A 16,860-nucleotide genomic window follows, 5' to 3' on the forward strand; every position below is an offset into this window, starting at 1 on the left:
TACCTGAAACATTTGAGCACATAATGCTTGAAATATTCTGTTTGGGTACTGGGTTTTTATCATTTGTGAACAGTGTTAAAAGTGTTTGTGTGATTCAAAAAATTAAAAGTGAAAAATGCCTCCAAAAACCAGTGGTAAAGCAGCAAAGAAGGCCGGCAAAGCCCAAAAGAACATCACCAAGGGCGATAAGTCGAAGAGACGTACCAAGCGTAAGGAGAGTTACGCTATCTACATTTACAAAGTGTTGAAGCAAGTCCATCCTGATACTGGTATTTCGTCAAAGGCCATGAGCATCATGAACAGTTTCGTGAATGACATCTTCGAACGTATTGCCGCCGAAGCCTCTCGTTTGGCCCACTACAACAAGCGCTCTACCATCACCAGTCGCTCGGCCATCCTGATTAGCTAGTGGCTAAGCTACTGCATAAAACATATATATATATAAGTTGTAGATTGCGAAGTAGCAATAAGATATTTTATAATTAGCACAGTAAGCCTTTTCTGTTATCGTATAAGACAAATTAATCCTAATAAATAAGGCCTTTGGCAAAATCCAAATCCAAAATCCATCACCAGTCGGGAAATCCAAACTGCTGTCCGTCTATTGTTGCCCGGTGAATTGGCTAAGCACGCTGTCTCTGAAGGTACCAAGGCTGTTACTAAATACACCAGCTCCAAGTAAATGCCTTGATTTTTTCATCAATTCGTCGAAATTCAACCATAAAAGGCCCTTTTCAGGGCCACAAAAAACATTTTAAAAGAGATCAAATTTTTGTCGAAACACTTATTTTCCATTATTTACATTTTTTAATAAAGAAACTTACCAAAATAATTTTAAAATTCCTCAAATTCTAGCAAAAATAATATTTTTCCATGTATTTACTAAATGACGCCGTCAACTCTTGTTTTGCCGTGGTTCATATTGCTTTTTTGCTTGCTTGGCTACTCTATGTGTGTAATGTGTGTACAACAACACGCCATCCACTGTATGGGTATGTGTGTGTGCTTGTGCGGTGTTACTTAGTATTACCGTCGGCAGTCACCACCATATCGAAAAATGTATAAACGAACAACAAGCATGTATAAGCATTCTGCCTGTATTACTTCACTACGCCAATGCCAAATATGAAGCGCGAACATTTTTAAGGGGAAATTTTTTTGGTGGTGGCGCAAAAATTAACGGGACATTTTTCAATGGAAAAAATAGAAAGAGAAATAAAATAGAGTTGCAACATAACTTCATTAGAATAGAAAAACATTCCTGATTAAAAAATCTCCTTTTACCCAGCAAACAATTTTTGCAAAGAGAAAAAAATTATCATTTTTGAAGATTAAATGAAAAATTCCAAAAATATGAAATTAGATGAAAATGACCATAATTAGACAAACAAAAATTAGTCACATTTATTTTATGACCCAGACTAAAATTTTAATCCGCTTGTGGTGTTATTTTGTGGAATGCCCATAATAAAACAGGCTCACTGTTAATTACCTAATAGGAAAAGTAATTAGTGAGGGTAAAATTTTCCTAAAATCAGACACGTGTGTATTTTTCTTATTTATTTAGGTAATAAAACAATAAATAGTAGTAATAATAAATAGTTTGAAGTAAAGATTTTCTCTTTTTGAATTTAATTTGTAGCCCTGAAAAGGGCTGTTAGATATTATGCTTTCGAATATCGAAAAATGTTGTCAACAAGTAATCTTTCTGGGAAAAATTACTTCTTGGCGGCGGCTTTCTTGGCAGCTGGCTTCTTTGGTGCGGCGGCTTTTTTGGGTTTAGCAGCTGCTGTTTTTGCCTTGGGTGCCTTTGGTTTGGTGGCAGATGCTTTAGCGGCGGTTTTTGCTGGTTTAGCCTTAACTGTACCGGTTTTCTTGGCAGCCTTTGCCTTTGTTTTGTCAGCCTTCTTCTTCTCAGCGGTCTTTTTGGCGGCAGATGGCTTCTTGGCAGCAGTTTTCTTTTCACCGGCGGCCTTTTTAGGGGCAGCCTTCTTCTTCTTCTCAGCAGCTGGGGCCTTCTTCTTCTTTTCAGCAGTCTTTGCTTTGGGTTCCTTGGAAGCCGAGGCGGACAATTTGAATGAACCAGAAGCACCCTTACCTTTAGTTTGGATGAGTTTTCCACTGGCAACAGCGCTCTTCAAATATTTCTTGATGAAAGGAGCCAATTTTTGGGCATCAACCTTGTAGGTGCTGGCCAAATATTTCTTGATGGCAGGCAATGATGAACCACCACGTTCCTTCAATGTTTTGATGGCGGCGTCAACCATTTGTTGGGTTGGTGGATGAGTAGGGGCAGCTGATGGTTTCTTTGCTTTGGCTGCGGCCTTCTTTGGTGCCTTTTTCTCAACAGCGGCAACTGGGGAGGCGGTGGCTTCAACAACGGCGGCGTCAGACATGATTATTCACTTTTATTTCACTGTAACACAAATACACTCACAAATTTATGTGTACTATTAAATTGTTATTGGCAATTTTTAGAAATGGTAGGTACATTGAAAAGATGAGAAGTGCATAGTAGTCAATAGCTATATTTTTCGAAATATTGTGTGGAAGCGTGTTTAATTTTTTACAAAAGTTTTCGTAGAAATTTAATTTTTCTGAAGAATCTTTGAATATTTTTATAAAAGATATTTTACACATTTCTTGTATAGATATCAGGCCATATTTTAACGAAAATTTTGTGTAATTTCCTTTATCCGTTTAAAAGTTATAAGCGTTTAACTTCACAGATTGTAAAAATGTAATCACAAATTTGTAACTAAATTTGAAAAAATTATTAATTTTTTCAAAAAATATTTTCCAAATTCTGTTTGAGAATAAAGCCTGATATGTTTACTTTAGGATAAAATTAAAATATTGGTATATTTTGCATTTTCACTGTGAAAAAAATTCAAAATCTTTATGTGGTCCAAGACGGCAGAAATCCTCTTGTTGGCATATTTTCAATGAAGAAAAGTTTTTCTTCAAAGAAATTTAAAAGCTCAAATCTAATTAAGTTTTATAAAAATTTCTTAAAAAACATTTCAGAATCTGTATATTTACACCAAATAATAACATTATTCATAAAAAGTAGTTATTTCTTTGGAAAAGTTAAAAAAAATCTTCCCATTACCGTATACCACCTATGGACAAACATTCACTGTCAAAGGTAATATTTTTGAAAATAGAAATATTTTTGCTAAATTAAATGAAAATCGCTCAAAAATTAATTTTTAATAAAATATGAGGACATTTTCGTTAAAATTTAGTAAAAATTTCATCAATTTTTACAAAAAATATTCTCCAAAAATAATTCTTCCTTTGCTAGTACATATCAAGGAAAAAACCATATAGAATTACTGAAGTTTTTCACTCGTACTTTTTTCCTGATTTCGTTAATAATTTGGATATTTTTTGCAAAAATGTATATAATAAAATAAATAAATCCCTTTTTTATGACAATTTTGGAAAAATAATACAAGATTTAAACAATTTTCTTAAAAGAAATTTTTTTTCTAAAATGTAGTATTACGCCTTTCAAATGGCCAAGAAATATTCGCCATCTCTATGTGATACAATTTTTGATAAATATTTTTAAAAAAATTATAATTTTACAAAATTATGCTAAAATTTTACTAAATTAAAAAATATATATAGCTGAAAAGAAAAAAATTGCATATTTCATTCATCATTATCTGAAAAGAAAAATAAAACAAAACAGAGAGCATTTGCCGCCAAAAAATTTCAACCATATTGAGTGAGAAATAGTGAGAGCATTATTGCAGAGAACATTTCGCGCCAAATTTAGTGAACATATGCCTTGTGGACATTAGTATACACACAAAAACAAGTTCAATACAACAAATATCTGTTATGAAGAAAATAAGAAGAAGAAGAAAAAACATTGCCTTTAAAGAAGAAATTAATATGGACGGACGCCGTCAAAAAGACCAATAGAAAAGAAAGAAGAAGAATAAATGTATATTCTAATAGGAAAATATTACTGACGCCACCAAAAACACACAAAGAAAAGAAAGAAGAAGAACACAAATGTGCATTTCAATGGGAAAATTTTACTGACGCCGTCAAAAATGACATATGGAAGGAAATTTCAATAAGTTTGTTCAAGAAGAAGAATAAAATGTCTTTTTAGGGAAAAATTATAACATGATTTTTGTTTTTTGTGTCAAGAAGAAGAACAAAATATTTAATGGAATAATTTTACTGACGCCGTCAAAAATGACCTATAGAAGCAAATTTCAATTATTTTTTTTAAAGAAGCAGAACAAAATGTGTCTTTGAAAGGGAAAATTGTAATATATTTTTTTCAAGAAGAAGAATAAAATGTGTCTTCTAATGGGAAATTTTTTACTGACGCCGTCAAATATGACTCATACAAGAAAATTTTCAAATATTCCTAAAATCAGCCTCAAAAATGAAACAAACACAAAGAAAAATATTTATTTATTTAAAATGTTAAAAATGATAAATAGTTTGATGAAAAAATAATCTCTTTTTTATAAATTTTTTGTGGTCCTGAAAAGGACCGATTGTTTTGTTGTAAAAAAAATAGTTTTTAAAACGTCAAGAATTTAAGCACGTTCTCCACGGATACGTCTGGCCAATTGGATGTCTTTAGGCATGATGGTGACACGTTTAGCGTGGATGGCGCACAAGTTAGTATCTTCAAAAAGACCGACCAAGTATGCTTCACTGGCTTCTTGCAAGGCCATAACAGCAGAGCTCTGGAAACGCAAATCAGTTTTGAAATCTTGAGCAATTTCACGAACCAAACGTTGGAAGGGCAATTTGCGGATCAACAATTCAGTACTCTTCTGGTAACGACGGATTTCACGCAAGGCAACAGTACCAGGACGGAAACGATGAGGCTTCTTGACGCCGCCGGTGGCTGGTGCGCTCTTACGAGCGGCTTTAGTGGCCAATTGCTTACGAGGAGCCTTTCCACCAGTTGATTTACGGGCAGTTTGCTTAGTACGAGCCATTTTTCACTTTAATTTTTTCACTTCACTTAGGTATGCACACAAACACTGTTAACACTGTAATAACTGTGCCTGCTATCCATATAGCGGTATTTATAGAAAATTTCGAAGAGGCGGCTATGAATAGGGGTGTGTAAACCAGTAAAGACAGCTGTGCGCGCACAAAATGTGTACTCACACATACACAAATACATGTGTATTCCATTAAGACTCTTGGTTAGTCAAACAGGCCAATTTTTGTATAAATAGAAGCCGCCAGCCTTCGAAAAAACATTCGTTCTTGTGCTTTCGTGAAGTGAACATTAATAGTGAAAAATGCCTAGTAAAATCTAAAAAGATTTTAAAACCTACCAAGTGTTAGTGTTCAAAGTAGTTTGAAACAAAATTATCTCTGACGCTGAAAGCGTAAAGACTCAAAATTTGTTGGTGTTTAAGTGTCAACAATGAGAAGCCCATAGAAGGCAGCGAATTGACTTTTCCTCTATATTGTTTCAAGAGCAGATCGTAAAGAGGGTTGTTACTTAACATGGCAAGTCAACCGCTGGCGGGAAAATTACTTCCCGCCAGCACTCCAGAGCCGGGGCCAACGTCAGTTGACGGCGGCAAAACTGAAATATCAGCAATTTCACCAAAAATTGATGTGGCGGGAAATAATATTCCTGCAAAAACTCCAGAGCTGATGCCAAAGTCTGTTAACGGCGGCAAATTTGAAAAACCCCGAATCTCTGCTACAATCAAAAAAGCAGACAAACCGTACTGTGAAGGAAATAGTGGCGCTGAAGCTATGTCAGATGCGAGCACTAATGATGGATTTTCCAGAGTAGAATCCCGAAAGAGGAAGAAAAATAAGAATGGTGATGAAACCTCTTATGAAATCATCAAATTGAAGGAGCATATTCAAGATCTTGAGAAAGCACTTGCGGCAGCCCATGAGCAAATAAGTTTCTGGGCATTCAAGTACGAAAAACTCATTGAGTACTGCAAAAACAATACAACGGTTCCAGTAAGCGAACCATTATCAAATAATGTTACAGTCAATCAGAATGACTGGTCAGCTGAGGTAGCCGAAAACCTCAGCGCGGCGAAGATGGATGAAGATACTGCACCGCCGGCGGTATCCAACGAGGCACAGGGCGAGGCCTTAACACCCCAGAATAACGTTGCTAATAATATACAACAACAACCAATTAAGAAGGCACAAGCGGCTAACTCTGCAAAAGTGAAGACAATACCGAAAACTGCAAACACCACCAAAGGGGCAAATTCGGCATCTGTTACATCGAAGGCGAAGGCGACTAATACTGTCAAAAATGAAGGACGACTTCCACCATTTACCATACATGGAGCTGGCATAAAGGAGGTCAGAGATATGTTAGATTTCCATCTGGGCCGTGGCAAATTTCAGGTAAAGTGGGTTAAAAAAGATGTAACTATTGCAAATGTAGTGGGAATAGATAATTTCCTTAAATTTAAAGATTTATTAGCGAAGAAGGGTTATAATTTTCATACCCATACACCAAAAGCTTTGCTTCCCTATACGTTAGTTATTAACAGGCTATCTAGTGATTTCCTAAAAGATGATATCAAAAACTTCCTCGTTAATGAGTCAGGAGTTAAGATGGAATATTTAGGGCTACGCAATATATCGTCTAGCAAGTGGATATTGACTGTAGGCAGAAGTTCGGACATTGATGGCATCTATAAGATAAATGACATCTTTGGATGCAATGTCATCATCCGAAAGGAAAAAGGCAAAGGATACATTCAATGTTTCCGGTGCCAAAGATTCGGCCATGTTTCGGCTAACTGTGGCATGCCAGAGCGCTGCGTTAAGTGTGCTGAACCACACGCAGTAGCAAATTGCCCCCTGGCTTCCAAAGAACAAGAGCTCAGTGGAGAAGTTGACAAACAGCCCATCAGATGTGTCAACTGTGACACTGAGGGACACACAGCGGGTTCACCCGACTGTCCTAAGAAGATGGCACATATGGCCAAAGCCATTAATAAGAAGGAAGAAGCTGCCTCTAGAAATAGGGCCCGCTCTGAACACCTCAGCCTAGTGCGAGGAAACGTATCCTATGCCAAACAGCTAGGCGCGCGTCCCACACCAGTACCTAAACCACCAGTACCCAAAAAGTCGATTCCCCCGCAATTGAACACTGGTAGGCCCCCATACAAAGAAGGCTACATGTATCAAGCATGTACTAAGAGATTTGGCGATTGTTTTTTCGATACGATGGTCAAACTAAGAGAATTTTCCCCACAGTTCAGCCGTATTGCGGCTGAGCGTGGGGAAGAAGAAGCATTGAAGGCCTTACAGTATAGCATGCTATACAATGTATAGGCAACTTAAATGCATATTCATTAACGTCTTCTCTCTGGTATCCAATACCAGGAGACACTATTTAAAAGTATTTCTTGAGGAACGCAAGCCAGATATTTTACTGGTTGCAGAACATAAATTATCAAATAGACAAGTTTTAAAATTTGAAGGGTACAAAATCTTTAGACAAAATAGGGAAGGGGGCGGTGGTGGCGGCACTGCCATTTTTATAAGAGAAGTGTTTAAGTGCGATAGGCTAAACATAAGCTCTGGTAGCATTGAGTGCTGTGCAGCCAGAGTGTGGAAGGAGGACGGGACATCTGTGGTATTTGCAGCTTTGTACAAACGCCCACATGATTCATTTACAATCAATGACCTAGACTCATTATTTGATCTTAGCCACACAGAAGAAGTTGTGTTAGGTGGAGACCTAAACGCAAAACACCCGTCCTGGGGTGGAAGCACGACGGATGCCAGAGGTAGGGCCATTGATAACCATCTTATTCACTATCCCAATTTAAAACCTCTTCCAGCTGATAGACCAACGAGACCCAATGACTCGTCTGGATCTTATATCGACCTGTTTTTCCTTACCCCAGGTATTTCACTGGTACCCAACAGCAGGCATTCCCAAACGTTCGACTTCGAATCTGATCATAGGGCAATTCAAATTTCCTTTTTAATGGGCAACATTGAAAAAACAGTACCTCTAGCTTTCTTCAATTTTCAGCGTATGAATGTTCGTAGATATCAACGGCAAATAGCTGCTGGCCTTGAGGGATGCGCACTACCCTCTAACCGAAACGTCACCACAGATGAAATTGACGCTTGTGTTGACTCGCTTACAGGTGTTTTCCATCAAGCCATGGATTCCTCTGTCCCTAAAAATCAAGCAGGAAAGGGTTCTCTAGGTGATTTACCCCCTAGAATTTTAGGATTTATCAGAGAAAAACGTAGACTAGTCAGGATATTGCGCAGAACTGCCAACCCTGACAGAATTCCAATTCTAAGAGCAGATATCAAAAATATCTCGAAAATCATAGAAGACTCTATCATATTATTTGAAAGAGAGAGGAGGAAAACTTTCCTCCAAAACATAAGAGTAAACAACAGAACTTACTCTAAAATTAAGATAATGGCAGGTACAGCTTCCAGGGAACCTGTGAATGATTTGTTGGATTCTAATGGAATACTCATCAATGATGACCAACAAAAGGCTGATATTTTAGCAAGCCACATGGAAGAAGTTTTCCAGTTAGGTGCCGGTCCTAATGACCATAGATTTAGGCAATCTGTGAAAGACAATGTCATAACATTAGATGACAACTCCCCACTTGTCACATTTTCTGAAGACTTACCAGCTGATGGAAGCATCATCTCAGACGCTTTATCCTGGAGAGACAATGGGTTCATTGTCAATGATGACATTCGCTTTGCCATAACAAAGCGCCCGTCACGTAAGTCATGTGGTGTTGATAACATCCCTGATGTGGCATTAAAGAAGGCAGGTAGTGCTATTTTCACCTTCCTGGTTATATTATTCAACCACTGTTTTAATACAGGTTATTTCCCTAAAGCATGGAAAAGTGCAATGATGGTACCAATTTTGAAACCCGGGTCGGATTCTAAGCTTTGTGCCAGCTATAGGCCGATATCTTTGCTATCGGCCTTCGGTAAGCTTCTTGAGTTCTTCATCCTAGGAAGGCTCAAAAGATATGCTGAAGATAATGGAGTCCTCAAGGACTTCCAATTCGGCTTTAGGCCGCAACATTCGACCTCTCACGCACTGTCAGCTCTAGCTGACTATGTTTGTGATGGTCTAAATAGGAAGAAGGGTACCATCGCCGTGGCCTTAGACTTTTCTAAGGCTTTTGATACGGTATGGCACGATGGTATCCTACATAAACTCCTGCTGTTTGGCTTTGATAGACAAACATGCAGGTTAGTTGCCAGCTTCCTAAAAGAGCGGTCTGCGAGGGTCAGAGTGGGGGAAAAACTCTCTAGGCCACGCTCTATTAAAGCCGGAGTACCGCAGGGTTCCTTAATAGGTCCCATGTTGTACAATATTTATGTCTGTGACATCCCCAGTCCACCTCCCGAAGGACTTTTACTAACGTACGCCGATGACGTTTTGGTGGCTTTACGTGGTCCCAAAGCAAGTCTTATCAACAACCGACTTAACACCTACCTAGAAGAGTTAAACCATTACTTTTCCAAATGGGCTCTTAGATTAAATGTTGGTAAGTGTACTGCCATTCTGTTTAAAGGCAAACCAAAGGTCACTTACCCAAATTTCAAGTCATTCGTGCCGGTCTTGAGAATTGGGGGAGAACTAATTGGCAACTCTGACAGCATCAAATACCTTGGGGTGGTATTTAATTCTACCTTTAACTTTTGTAGGCACATAGACCATATTTTGCGTAAGGCTAATGGTCTCTATCATGCCTACCAAGGCCTTCTAAGAATGGGAGATGGCCTATCTCTTCAGATAAAATTCTTAATATATCGCCAAATAGTTAGGCCAACATTGGCATATGCATTTCCGGCTTGGTTTGGGATCTCGTCTTGCCAAATGGACAGGCTCCGTGTGTGGGAAAGACGAGTCTTAAGGTCCTGTCTTGGGCTTCATCCCACCATAACAAATGATGGCACCTTCAAAAATCCATCTTGTAGAAGAGTATATGACGGATACAATTTCGACAGAATCGACCGATTTCTAGTAAACGGAGCCCTACGCTTTCTAGAAAAAAGTCAATACATAGATAATGTAATCATTACAGAAACAGTGCGCTGTGATGATGACTTTGAGCAGATATGTACTTGGAAACACCTACCACCATCTACACTGACAAAATTAAACGATGAAGAACTGATTTTCAAAGATGGAAAGCTCTTATTTTACCACAGAAGGTATAATAGCTTTAGTATAGAAAATTTGGTTTATATAACTACACAATAAATCGCCTTTAGGGATTCGTATATACCACGGCCCAATACTTTGTAAATATGTAAATATTAGGTTTAGTTTGTAAATAGTAGTTTTAAGTAGTATGTAGTATGTTTATTTTTACTTAAAAACTGGATTCCCTTTTTTTAATTATTCTATTTTTTTTTTGGGAGATATATAAAAAGAAGATTATTTTATAATATAATAATGAAGATATGTTGTGGCTAAAGTCCAACATTTTACCTGATGTTATAAGCCTGAATAATATTAGGCAATATCTTAAGATATTTTAGATTTTAGGAGTAAGTCACACTTCCTGTTAGATTTAAGTTTTCTGAATAAATAAATGTGGCTAAGCCAAAATGTTAAAAAAATGTTTCGAAAAAACATTCGTTCTTGTGCTTTCGTGAAGTGTTAAGTGATTTTTAAAATAGTGAAAAATGACTGGTCGTGGTAAAGGTGGCAAAGGCTTGGGAAAAGGTGGCGCTAAACGTCACCGTAAAGTGTTACGTGATAATATCCAAGGTATTACCAAGCCAGCTATTAGACGTTTGGCTCGCCGTGGTGGTGTAAAACGTATCTCTGGCCTCATCTACGAAGAAACCCGTGGTGTTCTGAAGGTGTTTTTGGAAAACGTTATTCGTGACGCCGTTACATACACCGAACATGCTAAGCGTAAAACCGTCACTGCTATGGATGTCGTCTATGCTTTGAAGAGACAAGGTCGTACTTTGTACGGTTTCGGCGGTTAAATATTTTCTTGACGCTATTTGGAGAATTTTTCTTTTACAACAAAACAATCGGTCCTTTTCAGGACCACAAAAAATATTTAAAAAGAGATATTTTCTTGTTGAAAATTACAAAAACATAAAAAAAATTTAATAAAATATATCAAAAATAAAACTTACCTTAATATATGAAAAATAAAACTAACCATAAAATATTTTCTTTCATATTACTTTTTTTCAGTGCATTTTATTTTTTCTTTCTTTTTCCACATTTCATGATTTTTTTTTTTTTTTCAAATAATATTCCCTTTTGCCTTCAAAAATAAATGCCGTCGGCAACTCTGACCATTTAATTTTATTTTCATAAATTTTTTCCATCATCAAATAATTTTCCATTTTTTCCTTCAAAAATGCCGTCGGCAACTCTGATCATTACCTTTTTTTCTTACAATTTTTTTTCTTCTTCTTTTTTTTTTTTGCCTTCAAAAATATTTTACCGTCGGCAACTCTGATCATTCCTTTTTCGTAATACACAAAAATGTTCCTTTATTTCCACTAATACATGTTCTACCGGCAACTCTCATTGTTAGGGTAGCTGCTTGCTTGCTTGATAATACGACGATGTGTGTATACGCTAGCGTCGGTCTGTGTGTGCGTGTGTTTGTTCATATAACTAACGCACATCAATGCTATGCCAAGCGAACAATATCTTTGACTGCGATGTTATGTACTTATTTTTTCCTTCAAGTAAAAATTTTTGTTATTATGTGATGAAATTGCTAAAAATTGTTATTAAATTTTTTTAAATTAAAATGAAAATTACCTTTTTTAAAAAAATTTCATTAAATTAGTTTGAATTTTGTTAATATTTACTGCGATTTTTCTCAAAATTATATTTAAAAATTTTTTATAGCATCTCTTTTTTCAAAAATTTGCTCATGAAAAAATTCTTCTTCTTATGTTTCATGATTTCATATAAAAATATTTTATCTTTTACTTAATCCTCCAAAAAATCACATAATTTTCTAAATTTCTCTCACTTTATGTTGAAATTATTGAAAAAAAAAATTCTTCTTCTTCTTCTTATATTTCATGAACTCGCATAGAAAAATTTTATCTTTTACTTATTTATTCAAAAATCACATAATCCTCCAAAAAATCACATAATTTTCTAAATTTCTCTCACTTTATGTTGAAATTATTGAGAATTTTCTTCTTCTTCTCGTTTCACTAACTCAAATTTTCTTAAATGACCAAAAAAAAAATTACATAATTTTCTAAATTTCTCTCACTTTATGTTGAAATTATTGAGAATTTTCTTCTTCTTCTCGTTTCACTAACTCAAATTTTCTTAAATGACCAAAAAAAAAATTACATAATTTTCTAAATTTCTCTCACTTTATGTTGAAATTATTGATAATTTTCTTCTTCTTCTCGTTTCACTAACTCAAATTTTCTTAAATGACCAAAATAAATCACATAATTTTCTAAATTTCTTTTACTTTATGTTGAAACTATTAAAAAAATTTCTTCTTCTTCTTCCTATGTTTCACCAATTTTTTCTCAAACGTCCCAAAAATCACATAAATTCTTTTATTTTATGTTGAAATCATTGAAATTTTTTTTACTTATTCTTCTTCTTCTTATTTTTCACTAAAAATAATTTATTTTTTTCTTAAATGTCCACAAAAATCACATAATTTTCGTCTACTTTATGTATTTTGGTTATTTTCTAACAAAGATCCTCAATTTATTTCCACAACTCTACTTTTTTCCCTTTGAAAATAAATTTTTTTTTTTCGTGCGCACTTCATGTTGTCATCACTCTATTACTAACTCTATGATCTGACAACATCACCAAAATCACACATTTCTGCATTTTTTCCTTTCCAAATACAGTTACTTTTTTCTCCTCCAAATTCGCGGCGGCAGAAGAGTTTTTCTAAATAATTTACTCTAACAGCCACTACAACAACATCAACAACCATCATCATCATCAACGTAAGTAAAGGCATTTGGTTATTCTAACTAACAAACACACAACACCACACACACACACACACATATTCATAACAGACATCGTCAACATACGATGAACGAATATTGGCGCGAACATCATCGATGAGACGAATGATCTCTTTTTCGCTCTTTCTTACTCTCTCTCTCTGTCTCTCTATATCTGTCTCGCTATTTCTGTGAAAAACTAAAGCGACATAAAACAAACACAATTCTGCTGGGGGGTAGAAATGAAAAACAGTTACAACAAACGAACATATTTTCTAAGGAAATATGAAAGAAAAAATGTCATTTGCAAAATAATCAAGGGTTGCCTATGAAGAAAAATATATAATTTTTTGGGAATTTTTATTTTTTCCCTATAAAATGTAAATATAAAATTTTTGGTCATTTTTATTCTTTCCCTATAAAATGTAAATAATGAAAATTAATAGTTTGAATAGATTTTTTCTCTTTTTAAATATATTTTGTCGTCCTGAAAAGGACGGATTGGTTGAATTTTTGTATGGATTTTTCTTCTTCTTATACGATGGTCTGTATTTTTTCTTCCATAATACCTTTCGAGATAATTTAGGCTTTCTTTTCGGTCTTCTTGGGCAAGAGAACAGCTTGGATGTTTGGCAATACACCACCTTGGGCAATTGTGACGCCGGACAGCAATTTGTTCAATTCTTCGTCGTTGCGGATGGCCAATTGCAAGTGACGGGGAATGATACGAGTCTTCTTGTTGTCACGGGCAGCATTACCAGCCAATTCCAAGACTTCAGCAGCCAAATATTCCATGACGGCGGCTAAATATACTGGAGCACCGGCACCAACACGTTCAGCATAGTTGCCTTTGCGCAACAAACGATGAATACGACCGACGGGGAATTGAAGACCAGCACGATTTGAACGGGACTTTGCCTTTCCCTTAACTTTGCCACCTTTACCACGACCAGACATTTTCACTTAATATTTTTATGAACACTTCACTTAGCACTGAAAAAACACAGAATGATGCCGTTACTCACTTGAACCCCTACTATTTATACTTTTCTCTCGCTCATTTAATACACACACATCGAAAACTGGGGTTGTTTGGCCACTATTCCACACAGCAACTGTGACTACCTGAAACATTTGAGCACATAATGCTTGAAATATTCTGTTTGGGTACTGGGTTTTTATCATTTGTGAACAGTGTTAAAAGTGTTTGTGTGATTCAAAAAATTAAAAGTGAAAAATGCCTCCAAAAACCAGTGGTAAAGCAGCAAAGAAGGCCGGCAAAGCCCAAAAGAACATCACCAAGGGCGATAAGTCGAAGAGACGTACCAAGCGTAAGGAGAGTTACGCTATCTACATTTACAAAGTGTTGAAGCAAGTCCATCCTGATACTGGTATTTCGTCAAAGGCCATGAGCATCATGAACAGTTTCGTGAATGACATCTTCGAACGTATTGCCGCCGAAGCCTCTCGTTTGGCCCACTACAACAAGCGCTCTACCATCACCAGTCGGGAAATCCAAACTGCTGTCCGTCTATTGTTGCCCGGTGAATTGGCTAAGCACGCTGTCTCTGAAGGTACCAAGGCTGTTACTAAATACACCAGCTCCAAGTAAATGCCTTGATTTTTTCATCAATTCGTCGAAATTCAACCATAAAAGGCCCTTTTCAGGGCCACAAAAAACATTTTAAAAGAGATCAAATTTTTGTCGAAACACTTATTTTCCATTATTTACATTTTTTAATAAAGAAACTTACCAAAATAATTTTAAAATTCCTCAAATTCTAGCAAAAATAATATTTTTCCATGTATTTACTAAATGACGCCGTCAACTCTTGTTTTGCCGTGGTTCATATTGCTTTTTTGCTTGCTTGGCTACTCTATGTGTGTAATGTGTGTACAACAACACGCCATCCACTGTATGGGTATGTGTGTGTGCTTGTGCGGTGTTACTTAGTATTACCGTCGGCAGTCACCACCATATCGAAAAATGTATAAACGAACAACAAGCATGTATAAGCATTCTGCCTGTATTACTTCACTACGCCAATGCCAAATATGAAGCGCGAACATTTTTAAGGGGAAATTTTTTTGGTGGTGGCGCAAAAATTAACGGGACATTTTTCAATGGAAAAAATAGAAAGAGAAATAAAATAGAGTTGCAACATAACTTCATTAGAATAGAAAAACATTCCTGATTAAAAAATCTCCTTTTACCCAGCAAACAATTTTTGCAAAGAGAAAAAAATTATCATTTTTGAAGATTAAATGAAAAATTCCAAAAATATGAAATTAGATGAAAATGACCATAATTAGACAAACAAAAATTAGTCACATTTATTTTATGACCCAGACTAAAATTTTAATCCGCTTGTGGTGTTATTTTGTGGAATGCCCATAATAAAACAGGCTCACTGTTAATTACCTAATAGGAAAAGTAATTAGTGAGGGTAAAATTTTCCTAAAATCAGACACGTGTGTATTTTTCTTATTTATTTAGGTAATAAAACAATAAATAGTAGTAATAATAAATAGTTTGAAGTAAAGATTTTCTCTTTTTGAATTTAATTTGTAGCCCTGAAAAGGGCTGTTAGATATTATGCTTTCGAATATCGAAAAATGTTGTCAACAAGTAATCTTTCTGGGAAAAATTACTTCTTGGCGGCGGCTTTCTTGGCAGCTGGCTTCTTTGGTGCGGCGGCTTTTTTGGGTTTAGCAGCTGCTGTTTTTGCCTTGGGTGCCTTTGGTTTGGTGGCAGATGCTTTAGCGGCGGTTTTTGCTGGTTTAGCCTTAACTGTACCGGTTTTCTTGGCAGCCTTTGCCTTTGTTTTGTCAGCCTTCTTCTTCTCAGCGGTCTTTTTGGCGGCAGATGGCTTCTTGGCAGCAGTTTTCTTTTCACCGGCGGCCTTTTTAGGGGCAGCCTTCTTCTTCTTCTCAGCAGCTGGGGCCTTCTTCTTCTTTTCAGCAGTCTTTGCTTTGGGTTCCTTGGAAGCCGAGGCGGACAATTTGAATGAACCAGAAGCACCCTTACCTTTAGTTTGGATGAGTTTTCCACTGGCAACAGCGCTCTTCAAATATTTCTTGATGAAAGGAGCCAATTTTTGGGCATCAACCTTGTAGGTGCTGGCCAAATATTTCTTGATGGCAGGCAATGATGAACCACCACGTTCCTTCAATGTTTTGATGGCGGCGTCAACCATTTGTTGGGTTGGTGGATGAGTAGGGGCAGCTGATGGTTTCTTTGCTTTGGCTGCGGCCTTCTTTGGTGCCTTTTTCTCAACAGCGGCAACTGGGGAGGCGGTGGCTTCAACAACGGCGGCGTCAGACATGATTATTCACTTTTATTTCACTGTAACACAAATACACTCACAAATTTATGTGTACTATTAAATTGTTATTGGCAATTTTTAGAAATGGTAGGTACATTGAAAAGATGAGAAGTGCATAGTAGTCAATAGCTATATTTTTCGAAATATTGTGTGGAAGCGTGTTTAATTTTTTACAAAAGTTTTCGTAGAAATTTAATTTTTCTGAAGAATCTTTGAATATTTTTATAAAAGATATTTTACACATTTCTTGTATAGATATCAGGCCATATTTTAACGAAAATTTTGTGTAATTTCCTTTATCCGTTTAAAAGTTATAAGCGTTTAACTTCACAGATTGTAAAAATGTAATCACAAATTTGTAACTAAATTTGAAAAAATTATTAATTTTTTCAAAAAATATTTTCCAAATTCTGTTTGAGAATAAAGCCTGATATGTTTACTTTAGGATAAAATTAAAATATTGGTATATTTTGCATTTTCACTGTGAAAAAAATTCAAAATCTTTATGTGGTCCAAGACGGCAGAAATCCTCTTGTTGGCATATTTTCAATGA

At 36.0% G+C, this 16,860-nt stretch overlaps 7 protein-coding genes across 7 annotated transcripts; 3 read left to right on the forward strand and 4 right to left on the reverse strand.

Moving 5' to 3' along the window:
• Positions 1 to 102: 102 nt before the first annotated feature.
• LOC141388473 (histone H2B.1/H2B.2-like) lies at positions 103 to 682 on the forward strand. Its single transcript, XM_073958385.1, has 2 exons — positions 103 to 408; positions 577 to 682. The coding sequence occupies exons 1-2, from the start codon at positions 116 to 118 to the stop codon at positions 680 to 682; spliced, it is 399 nt and encodes a 132-aa protein (XP_073814486.1). The 5' UTR covers positions 103 to 115.
• Positions 683 to 1,677: 995 nt separating this feature from the next.
• LOC141388506 (histone H1-like) lies at positions 1,678 to 2,406 on the reverse strand. The gene has a single exon (XM_073958421.1). The coding sequence runs from the start codon at positions 2,394 to 2,396 to the stop codon at positions 1,719 to 1,721; it is 678 nt and encodes a 225-aa protein (XP_073814522.1). The 5' UTR covers positions 2,397 to 2,406; the 3' UTR covers positions 1,678 to 1,718.
• A 2,110-nt stretch (positions 2,407 to 4,516) lies between these two features.
• Positions 4,517 to 5,022, reverse strand: LOC141388408 (histone H3). Its single transcript, XM_073958317.1, has one exon. It carries the CDS (start codon positions 4,980 to 4,982, stop codon positions 4,572 to 4,574), a length of 411 nt encoding a protein of 136 aa, XP_073814418.1. The 5' UTR covers positions 4,983 to 5,022; the 3' UTR covers positions 4,517 to 4,571.
• Positions 5,023 to 10,660: 5,638 nt separating this feature from the next.
• On the forward strand, positions 10,661 to 11,062 carry LOC141388467 (histone H4). Its single transcript, XM_073958380.1, has one exon. It carries the CDS (start codon positions 10,690 to 10,692, stop codon positions 10,999 to 11,001), a length of 312 nt encoding a protein of 103 aa, XP_073814481.1. The 5' UTR covers positions 10,661 to 10,689; the 3' UTR covers positions 11,002 to 11,062.
• A 2,475-nt stretch (positions 11,063 to 13,537) lies between these two features.
• LOC141388459 (histone H2A) lies at positions 13,538 to 13,956 on the reverse strand. The gene has a single exon (XM_073958372.1). The coding sequence runs from the start codon at positions 13,936 to 13,938 to the stop codon at positions 13,564 to 13,566; it is 375 nt and encodes a 124-aa protein (XP_073814473.1). The 5' UTR covers positions 13,939 to 13,956; the 3' UTR covers positions 13,538 to 13,563.
• Positions 13,957 to 14,205: 249 nt separating this feature from the next.
• On the forward strand, positions 14,206 to 14,593 carry LOC141388517 (histone H2B). The gene has a single exon (XM_073958434.1). The coding sequence runs from the start codon at positions 14,219 to 14,221 to the stop codon at positions 14,591 to 14,593; it is 375 nt and encodes a 124-aa protein (XP_073814535.1). The 5' UTR covers positions 14,206 to 14,218.
• Positions 14,594 to 15,588: 995 nt separating this feature from the next.
• Positions 15,589 to 16,317, reverse strand: LOC141388505 (histone H1-like). The gene has a single exon (XM_073958420.1). It carries the CDS (start codon positions 16,305 to 16,307, stop codon positions 15,630 to 15,632), a length of 678 nt encoding a protein of 225 aa, XP_073814521.1. The 5' UTR covers positions 16,308 to 16,317; the 3' UTR covers positions 15,589 to 15,629.
• Between the last annotated feature and the right edge of the window lie 543 nt (positions 16,318 to 16,860).

This window comes from Musca autumnalis, unplaced genomic scaffold (assembly GCF_047663935.1).
Source record: "Musca autumnalis isolate F117 unplaced genomic scaffold, ASM4766393v1 scaffold_93, whole genome shotgun sequence".
Classification (NCBI taxonomy): domain Eukaryota; kingdom Metazoa; phylum Arthropoda; class Insecta; order Diptera; family Muscidae; genus Musca; species Musca autumnalis.

Coding starts and splice junctions, on each gene's coding strand:
- LOC141388473 (XM_073958385.1), top strand. CDS start 116: ATGCCTCCAAAAACCAGTGGTAAAGCAGCAAAGAAGGCCGGCAAAGCC. Junction 409..576: donor TCGGCCATCCTGATTAGCTA/GTGGCTAAGCTA, acceptor ATCCATCACCAG/TCGGGAAATCCAAACTGCTG.
- LOC141388506 (XM_073958421.1), bottom strand. CDS start 2,396: ATGTCTGACGCCGCCGTTGTTGAAGCCACCGCCTCCCCAGTTGCCGCT.
- LOC141388408 (XM_073958317.1), bottom strand. CDS start 4,982: ATGGCTCGTACTAAGCAAACTGCCCGTAAATCAACTGGTGGAAAGGCT.
- LOC141388467 (XM_073958380.1), top strand. CDS start 10,690: ATGACTGGTCGTGGTAAAGGTGGCAAAGGCTTGGGAAAAGGTGGCGCT.
- LOC141388459 (XM_073958372.1), bottom strand. CDS start 13,938: ATGTCTGGTCGTGGTAAAGGTGGCAAAGTTAAGGGAAAGGCAAAGTCC.
- LOC141388517 (XM_073958434.1), top strand. CDS start 14,219: ATGCCTCCAAAAACCAGTGGTAAAGCAGCAAAGAAGGCCGGCAAAGCC.
- LOC141388505 (XM_073958420.1), bottom strand. CDS start 16,307: ATGTCTGACGCCGCCGTTGTTGAAGCCACCGCCTCCCCAGTTGCCGCT.